General features: G+C 35.3%; 1 protein-coding gene and 1 pseudogene across 1 annotated transcript; both read right to left on the bottom strand.

The window, feature by feature from the left end:
• Positions 1-6,285: 6,285 nt before the first annotated feature.
• Positions 6,286-7,244, bottom strand: LOC101958560 (olfactory receptor 4A47-like; annotated as a pseudogene).
• A 3,610-nt stretch (positions 7,245-10,854) lies between these two features.
• On the bottom strand, positions 10,855-11,825 carry LOC101955655 (olfactory receptor 4C45). The gene has a single exon (XM_005341526.5). The coding sequence runs from the start codon at positions 11,800-11,802 to the stop codon at positions 10,882-10,884; it is 921 nt and encodes a 306-aa protein (XP_005341583.4). The 5' UTR covers positions 11,803-11,825; the 3' UTR covers positions 10,855-10,881.
• Positions 11,826-20,638: the final 8,813 nt, after the last annotated feature.

The following is a 20,638-nucleotide window of genomic DNA, read 5'->3' as shown; positions in this document are numbered from 1 at the left end:
ACCTTGGTATTTATCCCAAAGAGCCAAAAATGTGCTCTTACAGAAAGAGGCACTCAAATGTTTCTAAAATCTTTGTTCATAATTGCCAAAACATAGAATCATCCAAGATTTTTTTCAGCACATGAATGGATAAATACACTGTGGTCCACACAGAAAATAAAATATAATTCATTTCTTAAAAAGAAACGAGCTACTGAGCCATGAACAGATTTGCAGAAAACTTCAGAGTATATAGCTAAGTCAAAGAAGCCAGTCTGGAAAAAAATCTATGTGTTGTATGGTCCCAATCGTATGACATTCTAGAAAGTGCAACACTGTGGAAAAAGTGAAAACATTACTAGTTGTCAGGAGTTGGAGGGAGGGATCTAACTGGGTATATCACAGAAGATTTTTTCTTCAGTAAAACTCTTTTATGATACCATAATAGAGATGCATGTCTTATATGTTTTTCCAAGTCTATAGAAAGTACAACTCCAAGAGTCAAGAGTGCACCCTGATGTTAAAAAGAAACTTTGAATGATACTGTTGTATCATCATTGATTCATCAATTGTAAAAATGTACCACATGGTGTAGGAAATTAATAGTGTCTTCAATGTTTTTTTTTCTTTCTTTTTTTTTTTTTTTTGGTACTGAGGCTTGAACCCAGGGCCACTCGACCACTAAGCCATATCCTCAGGCCTATTTTGTATTTTATTTTAGAGACAGGGTCTCACTGAGTTGCTTACCCTTTCGTGATTGCTGAGGCTGGCTTTGAACTTGCAATCCTTCTGTCTCAGCCTCCTGAGCTGCTGGGATAACAGCCTCCTGAGCACTACCACATCCAGAGTGTCTTCTGTGGTTTAAATTAGTCCTCTAAACTTCAGGGGTTAGAAACAATGCAACTGTGTTGGGAGGTAAAACCCTCAACAGAGGATAAATCCGTGGGATTAATGCTATTATTGTGGGAGTGATTCCGTTATCACAAGAGCAAGTACCTGTCAAAGGTGAGCTCAGCCCTCCCTTGCTGTCTGATTCTTGCCCTCTTCTGCCCTTCCACCTTGACCATGGGATGACTCTGACTATCTCTAGATGCCAGTGTTGTGCTCTTGGTCTTCCCAGCTTCCTAGGACAATGGAAAAATTAATCCCTGTTCTTTGTGAATTTGTCAGCCTCAGTTATTTTGTTTGCTACAGAAAATGTACTAAGGCAGTGGGGGAGGCTGTGTCACTGGGGACAGAAGTTACATAGGAGGTCTAGGTACTTTGTGCTCAAATTTATTTGACTCTAAAACTGCTTTAAAAATAAAGTTTGAAACAAATAAAGAAAAGAGAGTAAAAGCAAACCTAGAAAAATATAAATACATGGGGAAGCTGGGGTAGAGTCAACATGATGTTTTGTTATATTAGTTATGTTTCAAAATAAAATTTCTGTGAATTGGTTAGGATCAGGAAGCACCCAAACATGAGAAGTTAAGCTAAGATGACTCAGGGACCTAAATGGAGCTGAAGTTCAGGCCGAACTCAACATGAGCTAAGATGGAATAATCATACCAGTTTGGACATAGCCTATTATGAATTTTAAAAGGACTGCAAGGAAGTTGAGAGAATTGATTATAGTTAACTATTCATCTTATGATTTTATAACTTTAAGAAGGTTATTTTCAACATGAAAGCATCATTTTCTTTTGTGAAATGAACTATTGCATTTGAAGTTCTGTTAATACAGAAAAATATGTTAAGACTGCTCATATAGTGTCTGATACACAAAAGTAGGCAATACAGTTTTGTTTTCTTTTATATTTAGTAGCTTTAGTTGTAGGTGAACATACTACCTTTATTTTATTTATTTATTTTTATATAGTGCTGAGGATCAAACATATGCCAGGCAAGTCTTTACCACTGAGCCACACTACAGCCCCTACACTTTTATTTACTTAGATTAGAATATTGAACATGCCTGGCTTTACCTTTTAAAATAAATCTAGAAATGAATGGGAAAGTGAGTAGAAGCCAATTTTGACATTTTAGTTGTTAGAACCAACAATCCTATCTTAAAAAAAAAACTGTTTTTGTGGAAGAAATTAAAACCAAAATTCCAGAATGTATAAACTTCTTCAAAGGAGCACCCTCTTGAAAATAAGGGGACATAGTATCTCAATTCACAATAAAATAATTAAACTATGGAACCTTCTGAAGAGAATCAACTGAGCCAGCTAATGCATGCACACACCTGGACAAAATTTCCTGAGAAACAAATTGACTATAAGTTGTTTTAAGGAAGCACCTTCAGAGTCTACTCAAAGTTGGCTCAAAATTGCTTTTTCAAAAACAGGCATGCACACAAAAGCTCACTTGTCAACAATGTGGACCTTTTTCATAATCATCTTAAAATACATGAACTGAAACATAATAACTCTCCCTCCCACTAAGGAAACACATAGCCTATTAAAAAGCATGGTGACCACCTAGGACTGCACAGAAGAACCTGAAAACTTGCTATTCCACCAGGAAACATGCAGCTTCTCTATTCTCACTTTCTAGGAATTCTTTTGCTGCAGGTTGATTGGAGAGACAGATTTAAATTTAACTCTGTGTTTGTCCATCCTCAATAACATTTTTTTCCTGCTTCAAAACTCTAAAACACATAATTTTCTTCTAGGTTCATTGGGCAGTGAGTGCTTTGCTTTGGAACAAAACTCTAAAATACCTTGGAAGTTCTGCCCAAGGCACTTGAGTTCTCAGAGGTGACATAAATCACAAAGAGCAGAATGGAAGACAAATTTCAAGGACCACAGATCTTAAAATAGGACCTTTCCTAGTGGTTTTTTGGCAGAAAGAAACAGTCAGATGTCAGAATGAAGAGAACTGGGAGACACCATCATAGCCCACTGAATAAAAGTGGCAGTGCAAGTGACCCACCATTCAGATGAGCGGTGACCACAGGTGTAGTATCTAAGAAGATTTCAAATCACAAGAAAAAACTCCTGCCAAAGGCATAACCTTACCCTGAACCCCAGCCTAAAGAAACTGTACACAAATCTGAACAGGAGCACACAGAACATTCCACCAAATATCTGCCAGTCTTTGCAGAGTGAGGAGTTTTAGTTTCTTTTGTGCAGGCCTAAATGGTCATCCTGGCTCTTCACAGGTTTTGTGATTTTTTTCAAGTTTGAGGTTTTATCATGAACCCTGTGGGATTTTTTAACTTATCACACACACACCAAAAAAAAAGTTTATAATACAGACATGCCATCTCTGTTGCCTAAGTCTGTTCCTGAAATGATGACTTCAAGGTGACCAGGAGTGGACTCTGGAGGCACTCTCAGAAAAACAACTTAGAGACATTTGGATCCAGAAAAATATAAAAGCTCAGGAATGGTTACACATGAAAGGAATCCACACTTTACATATGAGGAGAAAATAAAATGTGTGTCTTTTTATTGTTTTTTGCTACAAAGAAGATGTTATTGGGACAGCTGGTGAAGTGGCAGTAAGCTGTGTGGATGGTGTAACAGTAATGTCTCAATGTCAACTTCTTGATTTTGATTGCTGTGCTGTGGTTATTTAATATGTTTATTGTGTTTTTGGAAAGCGTCAGAAGGTTTAATACCAAAGAATCATCATGTCTATAATCTACTCATAAGCCTTTAAGTAAAAACTATTAATTCTATACATATAAATGACAGAGAAGAATGCAGAATTGAAAAGAGTAGTATTGACATACGTCTATAATTATATATATATATGTATATATATATATAAACATACATATACACATATATATGTCTTCATAGGTATGTATGTTAAAAAAAAGAGAAGAGAATAAATACACACCTAGAAAAATATGAATACATGGGGAATCTAAGGGAAGAGTGTACAGGATGTTTAGCAACTTTTATCTGAGTTTGAAGTATCAAAATGTTTTAAAACAAAAAACTACACAGAAAAATACAGAAATGGAAACACAGCAAAAAACAATAGCCACAATGGGCACTTTTGCTCAGTGTATGCAAATAGGCTTGAAGACCTTATCATCATCACTAGGTAAAAAGCCTACCACACCTAAGCACAGGCAAGACTTCATGGATTTTGTCTGGCTGCTCTCTCAAGGTCATTGCATACGGTTTTCAACTTCAATAAGCCCTGTTTGCACAATGTTAAAATGGGTCCAATAAAAGTCCTTACTTCATGATGTTACTGGAGAAATCAATTCTCTGATGTAACACATGAAATCCAACATAACATGCATAAACAAGTCCTAAAAGAGGATAAGCATTTTATAAATGCTAAGTGTGACTGTTACTCAGAACCCTTCAAAGAAAATATCACCTGATTGCTACTTAAGCTGTGTCAGAAAATAAATTATTTTAAAAGGTGAAACTATTTCTATGAAGCACTGATTCAGCAATTATTTACTGTGTCCAGCACAATCATAGGTGCTTCAGATAGAGCAGTTTATATTTTAGAGAGAAACAAAAAATACACAAAAATTGTAATTAAAATATATAAAGAACTGGTCAACAGTGCTAAACCTAAGTGTATACTTGAACCTCATGAGTGACAGGGATAAGAAATATTCAAGCAAATTCTTTTTTTTTATTTTTTTGTTATTGGGGTTAAACCCAGGGTCTCAATAAGTTGCTCAGAGCCTGTTTAAGTTGCTGAGGCTGGCTTTGAACTTGTGATCCTCTGCCTCAGCCTCCCAAATTGCTGGGATTACCATAATGTGCCATCACATTCTGCAGGGCAGATCCTTAAATTGTGATTAAATAAAATCCATTGTAAAAAATTCCAAAACATCTTTGCACATACAAATATGTACTCTTTTACATCATAACACTCAATGCAAAACACTTAAGAAGCACAGGAATCCTTCAAAATAAGAGAATATTACAATGTAATCCTAGCAAAATTTATTTCATAAATGCCATGATAGTCTAACACAATAAAAGTCTATGAAACACTGATCATAATAGTACTTATGAGGGTAAAATTGTTGAGTCACCAGTATAACTGCCAGTGAGGTGTTTGGAAATGCACACTGTGTTGACTTTTTATTTCAATTAAAACAAATGATGATGTATCTCAGCTGTCATCAACATTATTACACATCATACTGGATGGAGTCATCCTTCCGCTTCATCAATAGAAATATATTAGCAGTGTTAGCATTTGGAAAGAAGAAATGCTTATTATTAAAATGACAAAATAATATAAAGAAAACCAGAAATAATAAAGAAGTAATGCATAAATTTGAAAAGGAACCACCATATGAGTACAATCATCCTAAAGTTGACATTAAATAGAAATGGACAACCTAATAAAGGTGAAACAGTAATTTACTTGGAATCTACATTAGGTTAGAACTTACAGGCAAAAATAACTGTAAAAAATAAATAAATCAGAGTATTAATCATATTTTTGTAGTAACATTAGTATTGTCTTTTGTCTCTTAAATTTTTTTTAGCTTTACTCTGTTTGATTAACAAATAGGAATCATACATGATTCAGGAGTATGATATGATATTTTCATATATGCATACTTTGTAAAATGACCACTGTAATCAACATAATTAATATATTCATCAACTTAAATGAGTAAAGTTTCCTTTCTTCATTTTCTTTTCTTTTTTTAAAGTAGGACACTTAAGATCTACTCTCTTATCTAATGTCACGTGTACAATATGGTATTATGAAAAATAGCTAGCATGCTATAGATCAGACACCAGAAATCACTTAGCTGGTATATGAAGCTGGGTACACTTGGACTAACATCTCCAGTTTTCCCACCTTCCTGCCATGACAACTACCATGGGAGATACTGGTGAGGAATGCATCATACAACTTTTTTTGGATTTACCATTTATAAAAGTTCCATTTTAGTGTTCACAATTATTAAGGTTTCTGTGTTTATTTTAAATATAAAACTATTGCACATAAAATTATATATGTAATGCTACTAAAATAAAACATGAGACTTTACATAGCATTTAAATATTTAATGACTATAATAGAAAAATCAATATAAAAGTAAAAATAAAACAAGGAATGACATCATAGTTACTAAAAATAAATATGTAATTTAAGTTTTGTTCTTTAAGTTATTACTTTTTTAATTGACTTCTACTGTATATGTACTACAAATTTCCAGGGATAGTGGTAACGAAGACATTACAGATGGTACATTCCACTAGGGACAAACATTGCCAAAAATTTGTAATTCATCCTCGAATTATACTTATCATATATGTCTTAGGGAGGACAAAAGCATTGGTTTTAAATCTGATATATTCTGAGGAGACAGCTTCATAGTGAAATGTTTCTGTATGCATCAAGAAATTCAATAACTTCTACCTGATGTGACTTCTTTTCCAGTTTCTTCATAGCATTTGTCATCTCTGAGTTTCTCAGGGTGTAGATGAAGGGGTTCAACATGGGGGTTATGACTGTGTAAAACAAACTCAGTGACTTGTCAATTGGGAAAGTCTTGGCTGGTCGTACATACATGAAAATACAGGGAATAAAGAAGAGGACAACCACAGTGATGTGGGAGCCACAGGTGGAGAGAGCTTTCCGCCTCCCTTCCTGACTCAGGTTCTTCAGAGAGTGGAAGATGACACCATAAGACACGAGTAAGAGCAGAAACACAATAGAGCACATCAACCCTCCATTAGCAATCACTAAGAGGCCAGTGACATAGGTGACAATACAGACGAGTTGCAATAAGGGATGCATGTCACACATAAAGTGGTCAATGATATTGGAGCCACAGAAAGGAAGCCCATAAATAGTGCCAAGCTGAAATGCAGAGTGAAGAAACTCTCCAGCCCAGGAGACTACCAACAGCACCACACACACCCATGGCCTCATGATAACTAAATAATGCAAGGGCTTACAGATGGCCACATAGGCCATCACCTACAGAAGAGAGACCTCTGTTCCACCAAAAAGGTGTTCTGCAAAAAAAGAGCTGAAACATACAAAATTTGAAAGATACATTATGTTCCCCTAAGTATAAATTCAATATCAATTTGGGGAAAATGACAGATGAATAAATGATGTCCACAAATGATGAATTAGCAAGAATGAAGTACATTGGTGAGCCCAGAGTCTTACTCAAGGTTACAGTCAAAACAATGAGTAGATTTCCCAGTAGGGTCATTAAATAGAAGAACAAGAATATAACAAAAAGTACTTTTTGCTCCTTTGGATTCTGGTGTGAGGCCCAAGAGGACAAAGTAAGACACATTGCTCCTCTGTTCCATCTATAATGCTGCCAGACACTCAAAATAAAGGTATGGGCAGTGGCCGATCCCTCAGACCAGGAGGGAAGAATCAGCCTTGATGTAAAGATGACCAGCTTGTGTTCACGTGCCATTCTCCCTGAATCCAAATTTTCTACTCCAATAAAACATGTTTTAGTGGATGGAGACCCAATCTAATAAAGTATTGTTACTGGATTACACTTACAAAATCTGTATATCCAAATAGAGCCCATATCCAAATAGAGCCCCTTTCTGAGGTCCTGCAGGTAGGTTCTCAACAAACAAATTGCAAGGGTGGTGGCAGTGGGCATGATTAAACCAAAATTATTTTATGTGACAATATGAGGAACCAGTATTTACCATAGTCTCAGTCAGCTTGCTCTGTCACTGACACCTCCTTCCATGGTTTACTTATGCATCCCTCATTTACCTAACCTGTAAATCCTTAAAGCACTCTGATTTTGCCTATTCTCACACTATCAATCCCCTCCTTGCAAAAGTGATGTCGGCAATTACTTAATTGACATCTTCAATTGGAAATTCATTTGGTATTTACAAAAGCAAATTTTTAATTTTCACAATGACTCTCTTTATTTCTAATCTTTTCTTTTTCTCTACTAATCAAAGTGTACCTCCTTCTGTCTTACATCTCAAGCCAGATTCTGGCAGTGTTCTCTATTCCTTTACTCCTCTTATGCTCCTTATTTACACATCCCTTAAGTACCCTTGGCTTTCTATTTAGAACATCTTGTAATTGTGTGTGATCATTGGCACTCCGTCCCCTTACATCCCCAGTGCACTGCAAGAGCCCCCTGCCACATTGACCCATTGCTCCTTGACAGATGCTGATTTCAAAGACCAAACATCACAAACTCGGAAGTAAGGAGGTGCTTTGTACAAAGGATATTTTATATTAAATCTTTCTTCATTTATTAAACAAAAGGTGTTCTTAGAACACTATATCCGGTCACACTGTTTACATGAGGACAACTTCCAGCCATCACAGATGGTCCACTACTCATCAAGGCTCAGAGTCGTCGACACTGGGCTCATGTTGTCAGAGGAAAGAAGTTTCCAAGCTACCTGAGGAATTTTCACATTGTGACTCCTACTTTTCCAGGTGGAAGCAAAACTTTTGAGGATCTGACATAGTCCCTGACTTCATATTTTAAATTTTTAAATATATTCATGAAAACTATCTTACAACCTGATCAGCCACTTTCTGCCTGCGAAAGTTTTGTCAACATTTTCTTAGAAACTCGAAGGATATAATTTCCTCAACAATGAAACATTCACACAATATCAAAGTCGGATTTCTGCTACTGACTATAAATCTTACCCATAGAAACTTGTCTGCAGTTTGAAGGAGAAAATATTACTTCACTAATGAATAGTGAGTAATAGCGCTTCTATCCAGTAGGCACACAGAAGAAGAAAAGGTGTGATTCTTGAAGAATATATTTGAAATGACACACTCATGTCTTTCCACTTTTCATAGATTATTCTAAATACTATATAAAATTACAAAATTACTACTGGCTTTGTAGATGGTATTCAAGGAATTTCCTGGTACATATTAAAAAAACTGATATTTTCCATATTAAAGTAATTTAGTTAAAATTCAAACAAATAATTTCAACATAGGAATATCCATTGTTCACATCACTGTCTCAACAAATTCATTTCAGGACCCCTTTATTTTTAATTATGGCTGTTGTTATAATCTTGATTTCATCTACAAACATGGTGAAGCCTCTGCTAGCCTGAAAGATGGAAACTACACTGTGGGCATGAATTATTTCTTTGTTTGGCTTATGTTATTAGTGGAATTTATCCTTTCCATAATTTATATGTATTTAAAACTATCATGCCATATACATGACTTATGGCTTCTACTAAAGATCTTACTCGATGACTTCAAAGTGTCTGATGGTTTCTAAATCTTTTAGTATTTCATTATGTTCATGATTAGGATTTTTTTTCTATGATCTAGGTTTGAGAATGCTATCATTCAGTTCTGTGACACAACTTGTTCTTACAACATTTGTAATTTCCTGTAACAGCTGTTTTCAGAAATTTTTTTCCTTTGTTAGTGTCTAAAACCCAACTTCAATATTCAGATATTTTCAGCTTTAAGTCTCCAATATTCATCAGTTTTATTTCTTTTGCTCCACTAAATTCTGATCCCACTTCCTTTTGTATATAATTGTTCACTAGAAGGAATGGTAGAGATGTAATTGTCAAAATAAAGATTTTGGTGAAAATGCTTTTTGTGTGACTGTTAAGTGAAAAGTTTTCTACTGCTGTAGTGGCACTTCTGTTAACCTCTCAAACTCAGGAAGGTAAAAAAGTATATTTTGAGGAATGTACTTTTAAAGATACTTGCTACTGTGCTACCGTCTTTTCATGTACAGTTTCTATTCTTCTTTTAAAACAAACCTTCATATGGCTGTAATAAAGAACAGAAAAGGCATCAAGAATATCACCCTTGATATGTCTCTACACCACAATGAGACCGACAGTGAATATTTGGTAATTTTGCTCTCATATGTCTTTTCATAAAAATATAAAAAAATAGATTTTATGTTAAAATTAAATGTTTGCATCTCTAACTACTGAAGATTTGTCTGAAAAGTTTAAAACTGAGAGAATAAGTATGTATATAAGGGAATAATATGCAGTCATAAAAAGAATTAAATTCTGTTACTTGTAGCAACATGAATTGAACTGGAGGACATTATGTAAGGGAAATAAAAAAGGAAAATATTATATGTTCTCACCATCATGAGCTAAAAACATTGATCCCAGGTAAGTTGTGAGTAGAATAGTGGTCATGAAAGTCTAGGAAGTATGTGGACTGGACGAGGAGGAGGAACAGAAGAAGGTTGAATAATGAGAAGCAAAATGTACTTTCTGATTGTTGAGATATGACATATTCTCCAAAGGCTGGTGTGACAATGCAGGAATATTCAGAGGTGAAATGATGATGAAAGCTGTCACTCCATCCTAGTTTGGAGGAATGGACTGAGGGATAAGTGTAAGTGGGTGGGGTGTGTCTGGAGGAGGTAGGTCACAGGGCAAGCCCTGGAAGGATGTGTCTTCTCTGTGGCCGCTTCCTCCAGCTCTCTCTGCTTCCTAGCTACCGTGAACTAAGCAGTGTCCCTCCACCATGCCTTCCACGAGGATATCCTGCCATATCTTGGCCCAGAAAACTGGATTTGGCTCACCATGAGCATAACGTCTAACTATAAGCCCAAACTAAACTTTAATCCCCTAAGTTCTTGTCAGATATTAGAAAGAATAAGTTATAATATTCTACAGCCCAGGAGGTCAGTGATAGTAGTTCAAAATTTTGTAGATTTTATACATAATTAGAAAATAAGATTTTAAATATTGCACTTGTGAAAAAATAATAACATTTAAGGAGATGGAAATACTAAGCACCCTGATTTGATTGTTATATATACTATTCATGTATTTAACTATCACACTGTACACCATGAATATATACAATTATATGCCAAATAAAATTTTGATGCAGACACGATAATTAACCATTCCAATTTTAATCAGTCAAGGAGAATACAGCTTTATAAAATATCACTCAGTATTCTTCCTAGTGCACTATGCACAGGGTTTATTTGTCATCAGCTTTCATCATTTGATCCCAGAGCTTCTTCAGAACCTTTTTCACTTCCTCATTTCTGAAGGTGTAGATCAAAGGGTTTAACATAGGTGTCACTAGGGTACAAAACACAGTCACAGCTTTGTCAGTGGGGAAGGAGACCATGGGTCTGAGGTACAGGTATGAACAAGGTACAAAGAATAAGATGACAACTGTGACATGAGAGGCACAGGTAGACAGGGCTTTGCTGCGACCTTCAGAGCTATGAGACCTCAGGGAGCGCAGGATGACAACATAGGAAGCCACCAGCATGAAGAAGATGATCAAACATAGTGACCCACTGTTGGCAGCAATCAGGGGCCCCAAACTGTGGGTGTCTGTGCAGGCCAGCTCCAGGAGAGGCATTAAATCACACATAAAATGGTTGATGACATTAGGTCCACAGAATGGTAACTGGGCCATAAACAAAATCTGTATCCCTCCATGAATAAACCCCAAGATCCCAGCAGCCCCCACCAAGAAACCACACACCTGCCGGTTCATGATGGTCATGTAGTGCAAGGGCTTACAGATGGCCACATAGCGGTCATAGGCCATGGCCATTAACAGGATGATCTCAGTTGCACCAAAAAAGTGTTCAGTAAAGAGCTGAGTCATGCAGCCACTGAAGGATATGGTGTTCTTTTCAGAGATCAAGTCAAAGATCATTTTGGGTGCTATGGAAGAAGAGTAGAAACCATCTATAATGGACAAACAGGACAGAAAGAAGTACATGGGAGAGCCCAGGGCTGGGCTGATGAAGATGGTGACAGAGATGAGCATATTACCTGCCAGGGTGATCAAATAGGTCAGTAGAAGCACAGTAAATAAGAGTTTCTGCAGTTGTGGATCTTGGGTCAGGCCCAGCAGGATGAATTCTGTTACATTGCTCATCTTTCCTGTCAATTTAACCTTTGTTTTGGGCATATACTTTATCTGAAAAAAAATCACAATATTTCAGAATGACAATATATCAAATTTAGTGTTAAAGTACTCCATTGCCTTGTGAGACCTGTCTCTGCAGTGGATGGAGTTAGAATTTATTTACCTCAGCTCTGTTGATAATACTTCAGAGGTACCATAGGAAACAAGGTGTTATTATGAATGTTGACATATGAACTTCTTTCTTTCTTCAAAAAAAAAAAAAACCCTAAAAGATGGCTTTCCTTGATTGTTGTGGTGAGGACAAATACCATCAATAACAATTTTTTCAAAATAATAATTTTCTATGATATAATTGAATACACATATGAACACAATAAAAGCCAATTATATTCTGTTACCAAGGTGTCAAATCTCTCTGAATCTAAACTAGCTGTGTTTTCCAACCTGTGGTTGCTCTCCATCATACACATAGATAGAAGTAGAGCTGCAGATGGAGTATTTTTTTTTCTGAATGCCGAAGAATAATCTCTATCATAGCCCAATGAGCATGATTCATTCACAATCACTTCTTGAGTCTCTCTCCACAACAGACTTTCTTTCATGATCCTTCTTTAAACATCTTTGGATGTAGATATTTTAATTGTACAAAGATTTCATATTCTTAAATAAATGCTCCTTTGAGCAAATTTTTATCCCAGATAGCATTATTCTCCGGATATTTTTCAAATAAAATTACAAGAGATGTGAACTTACCCTGAATTTCCATTGACAAGACAAATGCTAGGGTGATACAAGATAATAAAATTTTCATTTTTATTATAAAATCAATAAGGCAAGGTGAACTTGCAGTTTTCATTGCTATATGGCAGAAATTTTGACTATGTACAAAAAATTCATTTTTTTAATGATCTAACCATGCATTTGCAAGCGTAAGTCCATGTTGTTACAAAACATCATGCGCTATTTTATTCTTTTTTTTTTAATTTTTATTTTTATGTGGTGCTGAGGATCGAACTCAGTGCCTCATGTGTGCTAAGCAAGTGTTCTACCACTTGAGCCACAACCCCAGCCCTACACTATTTTATTCTCACTTCACTTTCCTTTTTTCCTCAATCCCTTACAAAAATCCATAATCACATAGCTAAAAAAATTCTGGACACAGAAGTCAACATCATGATAGCTTGACTTCAATAATAATGAGGAAACATATCTCTAGTTTTCAGGAAATCTCAGCCCCTGAGTTGTTTTCCTTTTATTCATGGTCCTATGGATGATAACTAAAGTATTATTTATTCTTAGCAGATTGAATATACACTTTCTAAAGTGGCAACATGGAAAAAATGAAAAGGGTAAAAACTTTTAAGTCATTTTAAACATAAGTGTACCAATTCAAATAATTTAGTGAGGCATAAATGTTAACTATAATGTCTTAAAAGTGGCTGTAGTCATTCTTAGCAGGATCATGTTTGGCAAAAATACAGTGTTTTATATTGATATTTTCTTGTAATTGTGTCCAAATACATTTTTATAGCAAAAGGTTAAATTTCTAGTCAGTTATGTAACTATATAAATAATTTCAGAAGAGATGAAAAACTGGCTAAATCAAGCTGATCTGCTTAAAACTTTGAAAAAAACATTCAGCTTCCACTGACCTTGGTCTGCTGCTTATGAATTCCTCTGTCTGGAGACAGCACTGTCACTTCTTTCTCCTTCTGTGGGCAAATGCAACACAGCTTCCAATGGACTCCACCAGCTCACTAGGGGGACACTGGAATGGTGGAACCATTCTCCAATTGTAGTTCATTTGGTTTCCTTGTCAGTCTGGATTTCCTCAGAAAAACAAACCATTTCAGTTAGTATACATTGATAGATCTAGTACTTCATACCTACTCATTTTCTTGGTTTTCTGTGAAAATATCATATCTTCTATGTATAATATTTCAGAAAAATGTTTTCAGGCATTTTGAACTATATTCAATTCAAATTAAAAATGAAAGGAGCACAGCCCAATTATCCAAATCAAGAAAAGTTATTATATTCTACAACAAAACAAATAAGTGAATTCACTTGGTTGAACATTGTTTTCTCCATAAATTTGGCCAAACATTTACTCCCTAAGAGCTTAGGAGCAATGTGGAGAGAAGATTGCTTTCATCCTAACTCAAGTTCTCCTTTTATCCCTTTTACTCTAGAAAACCATTCAGCTCAGGAATGGGAGCTCACAAACAAATCTCCATCTTGTTAATCATCTTTGTTCACAGACCCTTTGTTATAATCCTTTCTTCTTGGACTGTAGAGAAATGTTTAAATTGACTTCCACGGACTGCAAGGGTTGGTAATGTTTGACCTCTCCTGTACCCAGAGGATCTGTAATTGGCTCTTCAGAAATATTTTCCAAGGCAACAGCCAAAGTCCTTTGCTTATTTCCACTTGGTGCCACAAACATCATTAGTGGCTAGTTTTAGAAAGGCACTTCAGATGGGGTTAAAGGTATGTCCAGGCTACAGTTCATAGAATTTTTTTGCTAATTGTGACCTTGTGAACATGGCTTAAGTAATGGGTTGGTTTGTAGGCCTAGAAACCAGAGAATAGTTTTTTTCTCTGAAAAATGAATGGTGTCAAAGGCATAGTTGCTCTAAAGGATGGAACTGGCAGTGGTCAAATCTGTGTCTGAGTGTGCTGTAGATTGTTCATTCTTCTTAATGACCGACTGAAAAAGATTCAGATGGCAGGATTCCCAGCTATCAATGATCGCATAATTTAAGTACATGTATGAAAGCATAAATGATGTGACTCTACTTTGTGTACAAACAGAGATATGAAAAGTTGTGCTCTATATGTGTAATATGAATTGTAATGCATTCTTCCGTCATATATAACAAATTAAAAGTTAAAAAAAATTCATGCAGGTATTAACTTTTTTCAAGGTGGTTGCCTATGTGATATAGGTTCATGGTCATTTCAGGGCATGCCTCTTTTCCTTCCACTCCAAGAGAGAAAACACTGAGACTCAGGTACCATGCTTCCAAAAATAGATATTGAAAATGTCACAGTCATTTGAACACCATGGATAAAGATAGAGCACTCTGGAAATAGACCATGGAACTATCTTGTCTCCTGCAACTTCTGAGGTGATGAAGAATGGCTGTTTCCTAACCTCGAAACACTTTTTTTTTTTTTTTTTTTGCTATTAACCTTTCAACAATAGTGATGCACTCCTGAAATCCAGGACAGAAAAGGAAAGAGGAGCTATCACCTCTGTGCTCTTAGTATTCATCAGTTTATTGCCTTTGTTTGCCCCCAATCTCACTTTTAGTCCTCCTCCCCATTTTTTTTTTATGTTGTGGTTTTATCTGGGCATGTTGGTGAATGTCTGTTTTCCAACATATTCTGGAGGCTAAGGTAGATGGATCTCATGTATCAGCCCAGCATCAGCCACCTGGTAAAACTCTTGTCACAAAATAAGAATGAAAAAAATATTAGGGAGATTTTTCAATAATAAAACATTACTGGATTCAATCCTAGGAACAAAAAATATTGTGCACATACACACATACCATAAAATGCTCATTTGACCATTTTAAGTTCACTGCCATTAAGTACATTCACATTGTTGCACCATCATCTTCATCAAGGATCTATAAAAATTTTCACATTCTCAAAGATACTCCATACTCACTAAACAGTTATTTCATTTTTTTCATATTTTTATTGGTACATTATAGTTGTATATAATGATGAGATTCGTTATTACATCTTTGTACATGCAGATGATATAAAAATATAATTTGGCCAGTATCTTTACCCAGCATTTCCCCTTTCCTCCCTTCCTTCCTTCTGTGGTCCTTTTCCTCTAGTCAACAGATCTCCTTCAGTTTTTATCAGATGCCTTCCCTTTAGTGTACTTCCTCCTCTCTGGCTTTTACATGTGACAGAATGCATATGACCCTTGACTTTCTGAATTTAGCTTAGTTTGCTTAACACAATGTTCTTCAGGTCCATCCATTTTTTCTGCAAATGTTATAATTTCATCCTCCTTATGACTGAATAAAACTCCATTGAAATAGTTACTTTTATTAGCTCCTTTCCCTAAGTCCCTGGTAAATATTATACTACTCTATGCCTATGTGGATTTGACTATTCTATCTAACTCCTAGAGGTGGGATAACATTGTGTATATCTCAGTGTGTGTGTGTGTGTGTGTGTGTGTGTGTGTGTGTGTGTGTGTCTGTGTTTCAGTGTGTTTGTAAGTTGCTAGGAATTGAACCTGGAGCCTTGGGCTTATTAGGCAGTGCTCTACTCCCAAGCAACATCCCATAACCTTTGTGTATGTTTTCTTTCAGGTAGTGAGATGCCTTCAAAGTTAATCTGTGTTGGAGCTTCTGGCAATTTAACTTGTTTTGAGATTGAATTAGTCATAAAAATTTTCTGATAAATAGGAGACATTCCTTTATCAAACAACTTCATGGCTCATTTCTATCAAACATTTAAAGAAGAACTAATTCCCATTCTTCTCAAACACAAAATTTTAAAAAGAATATTTCAAAACTCAAATTTTGAGGCCCTATTAGTCTCATACCAAAAATCAGACAAGGACACTAAAAAAAAAATAACAGTTGAAACCTATGATGAACAAAGACATAAATTAATCAAGGACATGTTACCAATGTAAGTCTAACAACACATTAAAAATTATTAATCATGACCACATGATTTAATTGCAGGGATGCAGGATGGTTTGACATATGCAAATCAATAAAAAATTCACACCATCGTTTTTAAAAAAAACTATTTATTTATGTAGGTGTAGATGGACACAACACAATGCTTTTATTTTTATGTTTTGCTAAGGATCGAACTTGGTCCCACTCCAGCTAGGTGAGCACTCTACCTCTGAGCCACAATCCCAGTCCAATCCACACCATCTTAATAGAATAAATGAAAAAAAAATATAAATATCATTTGAATACATGCAGAAAAACATAATTTTTATAAATTATGGTCCCTTTCATGATGAAAAGTTTCAATAAATTAGATATAGAAGAGATGTACCTCAATGAAAATATATCAAATCAACACCTAAAATCATATTCAATGGTGAAAAGTACAAAGTTTTATATTTAAGATCTTGAATGAGACAATGAAGACCCCTTTCTCCATTTTTTTTCCAATGCAATACTGGAAATCCTATTCAGAAGGAGTAATAAAGAGGAAACAAAAAAAGAAATAAAGGCATCCAGCCTAGTTAGGAGGAAGCCAAACTGTCATTGTTTAGAAATGGGTGGATCTTGTATATGAAAAACCCTAAATAACACATAAAAAGCAACATCCTAGGAGAAAATCAACATTTAGATATCAGTAATGTTTATATACAGTAACATCAAACTATCTGAAAAAGAAATCAAAAGAACTTTTAAGGCCCAATAGCCACATATGCCTAGGAACAAATTTAATCAAGGAGTTGAAAGATCTCTACACTGAAAACTATAAAACACTGGAAAAACAATGTGAAGAAGACAAAAATAAACAGAAATACTTCCCATGTTCATGTATTAGAAGAATTAATTTTGTTAAAGATCTATACTATCCAGACAAACTACAAACTGAATGCAATCCTATTAAAATATCAGTAACATTTTTTTCACACATCTAGTACCGTACTCTAAAATTTGTATGGAATCACACTGGGCCATGTGTAGGCAAAGCAATCTTGAAAAAAGCCCAAACCATACTACAAACCCATAGAAACCTGAAACAGCATGGTACTGGCATAAAAGCAGATACATACACCAATGAGACAAAAAAGGGAGCTCAGAAATAAATCCACACATCTACACTCAACTAACTTGTGACAAAATGTGCCAAAAATACACAATGGAAAAGGACAATTATCAATAAATAATACTGAAAAAAACTGAACATGCACTTGCCCAAGATGAAAATTTAGTTCTTATATTATACCATATATAACATTCAACCCAAAATTAACTAAATACTTAAATATAAGACATTGAACTATAAATCTAATGGAAGCAAATATAGAGGAAGGGATTCAGTCAACAGAGAAAAAGGATAAACAATAGAAAGGAAAATAATATTTGAAAACTTACATCTAATTGAAGTGATACTATTCAAAATAATGGAGGAACTCAAATAGCTTATATAAACCAATTAAGATATGAACAAGAACCTAAATAATCTTTTCTCAAAAGAAGATATACAGTTGGCCAACAGGTATGTTAGAAAATTCTGGATATCTTAATCATCAGGGAAATGCATTTTCAGACCACAATGAGCACCTCACCCCAGTTATATCTGTGCCCAAAAGACAAAAAATAACAAGTGTTGGTGAAGATATGAAGGAAAGGGAATATTTGCACATTGTGGGTGGGAATGTGACTTACCAGCTTTATGGAAAGTAGTTTAGAGTTTCCTTAATAAATAAAAAGGAGAAGTGCCATATGATCACAGATTTTCTCTTCTGAGTATATACCCAAAGGAAATAAAATCTCTATGCTGAGGACACATCTAAACTCTCACATTTGTTCCATTACTATTCTTCAGAGCAAAGATATGGAATCAACTGAGGTGTCCGAGAACTGCTGAATGGATGAAGTGCATGTAGTACATCAACATAGTGGGACATTCTTCAATAATCAAACAGAAACTCATTGTCATTTTCAACAATAAGGATGAACTTGGAGGATGACATGCTAAGTGAGATGAAACAGGAACAGAAAGATAATTCTGCATCAGCTCACATGTAATATTTAAAAAGATGAATCTCACAAAGTAAAATATAGAATGGTGGGTTCCAGGGTAGGTAGGCTGGTGGGTGTTGTGGAAAAACAGGTGAAAGGATACAAATTTATAGTCAGATAAGGAAAATAAATTCATATTTATTGTACAGCTTGGTAACTATAGTAAATTCCAATTTGTTGTATTCTTGAAAAATGCCAAATGTGGATGTTAAAGGTTCTCATCACAGAAATGACAACTGTGTGAATTAAGCCCACTTAGTTAAGTTGATTTAACCATCCCACAATGGATAGATTTCAGTGTATCATGTTGTACATGAAAACCATATACAAATTCACCTGTCAATTTAAAATAACTAGTTAAAATTGAAAAGGAAGACAAATGACAATGATCTTCATTTTTCTGCAGGGAATATGTTCCAAGGCCTCCAATGGATTCCTGAAATGAGACAGCTCCAAACCCTTACACTAAGCACTTAACCCCTCTGTGGTCATAAATATTGCTGTGTGAAGTGCAGCAGCCAAATTAACTTGGGTTTCTTTTGCTTTCTTCACAATTTCATGAACAGTGCTTGTATGATGGATCTTAGCAACCTCAGCACATGATTTTTCTTCTGTGTGTTAGGTCAAATCTTTTGTCTTTTCATTTAAAGAAAGCACTTTGTGGCTTTTTTTTGGCATATCTGAATTACCAGTATCACTACTCTTGTTCCTGGGACCTTGATTAATGAAGTAAGGGTTATTTGAACACAAACACTGAGAAACTGTGACAGTCAGTCTGACAACTAAGACTGCTGCTGGGTGACAAGTGGGCATGTACTCACATGGTGTAGACACCCTGTTCCAACGGAGAATTCACAGATCTAGTGGGACAGAGAGAGATGGTCTCACTGCTCTGAACACAGATCACACTGCTCTGAACACTGTGCAATTCAAAACTTAGTGAACTGTTTCTAAGATTTGCATTTGGTATTTTCAGACCTCAGCTGACCACACGTAACAGACTCTGTGGAAAGACAACTCATGGATAATTATTTTAAAGAGGGAATGATATTCCCTTTTGTATACACATGATGTTTTGTTTATTCATTATTGATTGCTTTTTATTATTGCATTTATTTTATCTTGAGATCTACTATTTTAACAAATTTCCAGTATACAATACACTACTATTAACTATAGACATAATGCTATGCAACAAATCACTACAACTTATTGACCTTGCATAATTAAAACTTGGTATTGGTTGAATAAACACTCTGAAATTTCTGCTCACCCAGCCTATGGCAATTACCACTCTAATCACTATTTCTGTGAATTTGAATATTTGAGATACCTCATATAAGTGGAATAATGGAGTATTTGATTTCCTTTGATTTTTTTTCATCTGAAATGTTGCACTCATGGTTCATCTGTGTAGTTGCTTTTGGCTGGATTTCTTCTTTTGTGGGATTGAAGAGAATTCCATTCTATGTATACCCCACTATTTATTTATCCATTGCTCTATACAGGAATGCTTAAAAAATTTCATCTCATTAATCCTGCAATGAAAACACTAAGTGCAGGTATTTCTTACATTTCTTTATTTCAATTCTTTTATTTGATGCAGGTTTTGTTTTATCATGTTTTGATTTGTTTTTTCCCTTACACTTACTGAAGAGTGAACTGTGTAATGTGCAACAAATCAGCTCTAGTCCCATCTCCTTTTTGTCTATCATTTTGAGACAAGGTCTCACTGAATAGCTTGGGGCCAGGCTAAGTTGCTGGGGCTGGCCTTGAACCTGTGATCTTCTGCCTCAGCCTCCCCAGTTACTGGGATCACAGGTGTGCACCACCATGTCTTTGCCTTATATTGTAGATAATAGGAATAAGAAGTAGTTATATAAATTTGTCTTGTAAATGTGTAATTTAGTTGCATTGAACCCCAGAAAAAAAAACCCTCTGTGGATTTGGTTTTATAAGGATTGATATTTACACACCCTACACTATAGGAGATTGAGATAACTGCAAATATTATGTTAACCTATTCTTAATACTGGTGAGTCTTTAAAGGATGAAGTTATTTTATGCCTTACTTGGGATTAGAT

This window comes from Ictidomys tridecemlineatus, chromosome 4 (assembly GCF_052094955.1).
Source record: "Ictidomys tridecemlineatus isolate mIctTri1 chromosome 4, mIctTri1.hap1, whole genome shotgun sequence".
In the NCBI taxonomy this organism is placed as follows: domain Eukaryota; kingdom Metazoa; phylum Chordata; class Mammalia; order Rodentia; family Sciuridae; genus Ictidomys; species Ictidomys tridecemlineatus.
The sequence above is the reverse complement of the archived record's forward strand: the minus strand, read 5'-3'. Positions and strand labels throughout refer to the sequence as shown.

Coding starts and splice junctions, on each gene's coding strand:
- LOC101955655 (XM_005341526.5), bottom strand. CDS start 11,802: ATGAGCAATGTAACAGAATTCATCCTGCTGGGCCTGACCCAAGATCCA.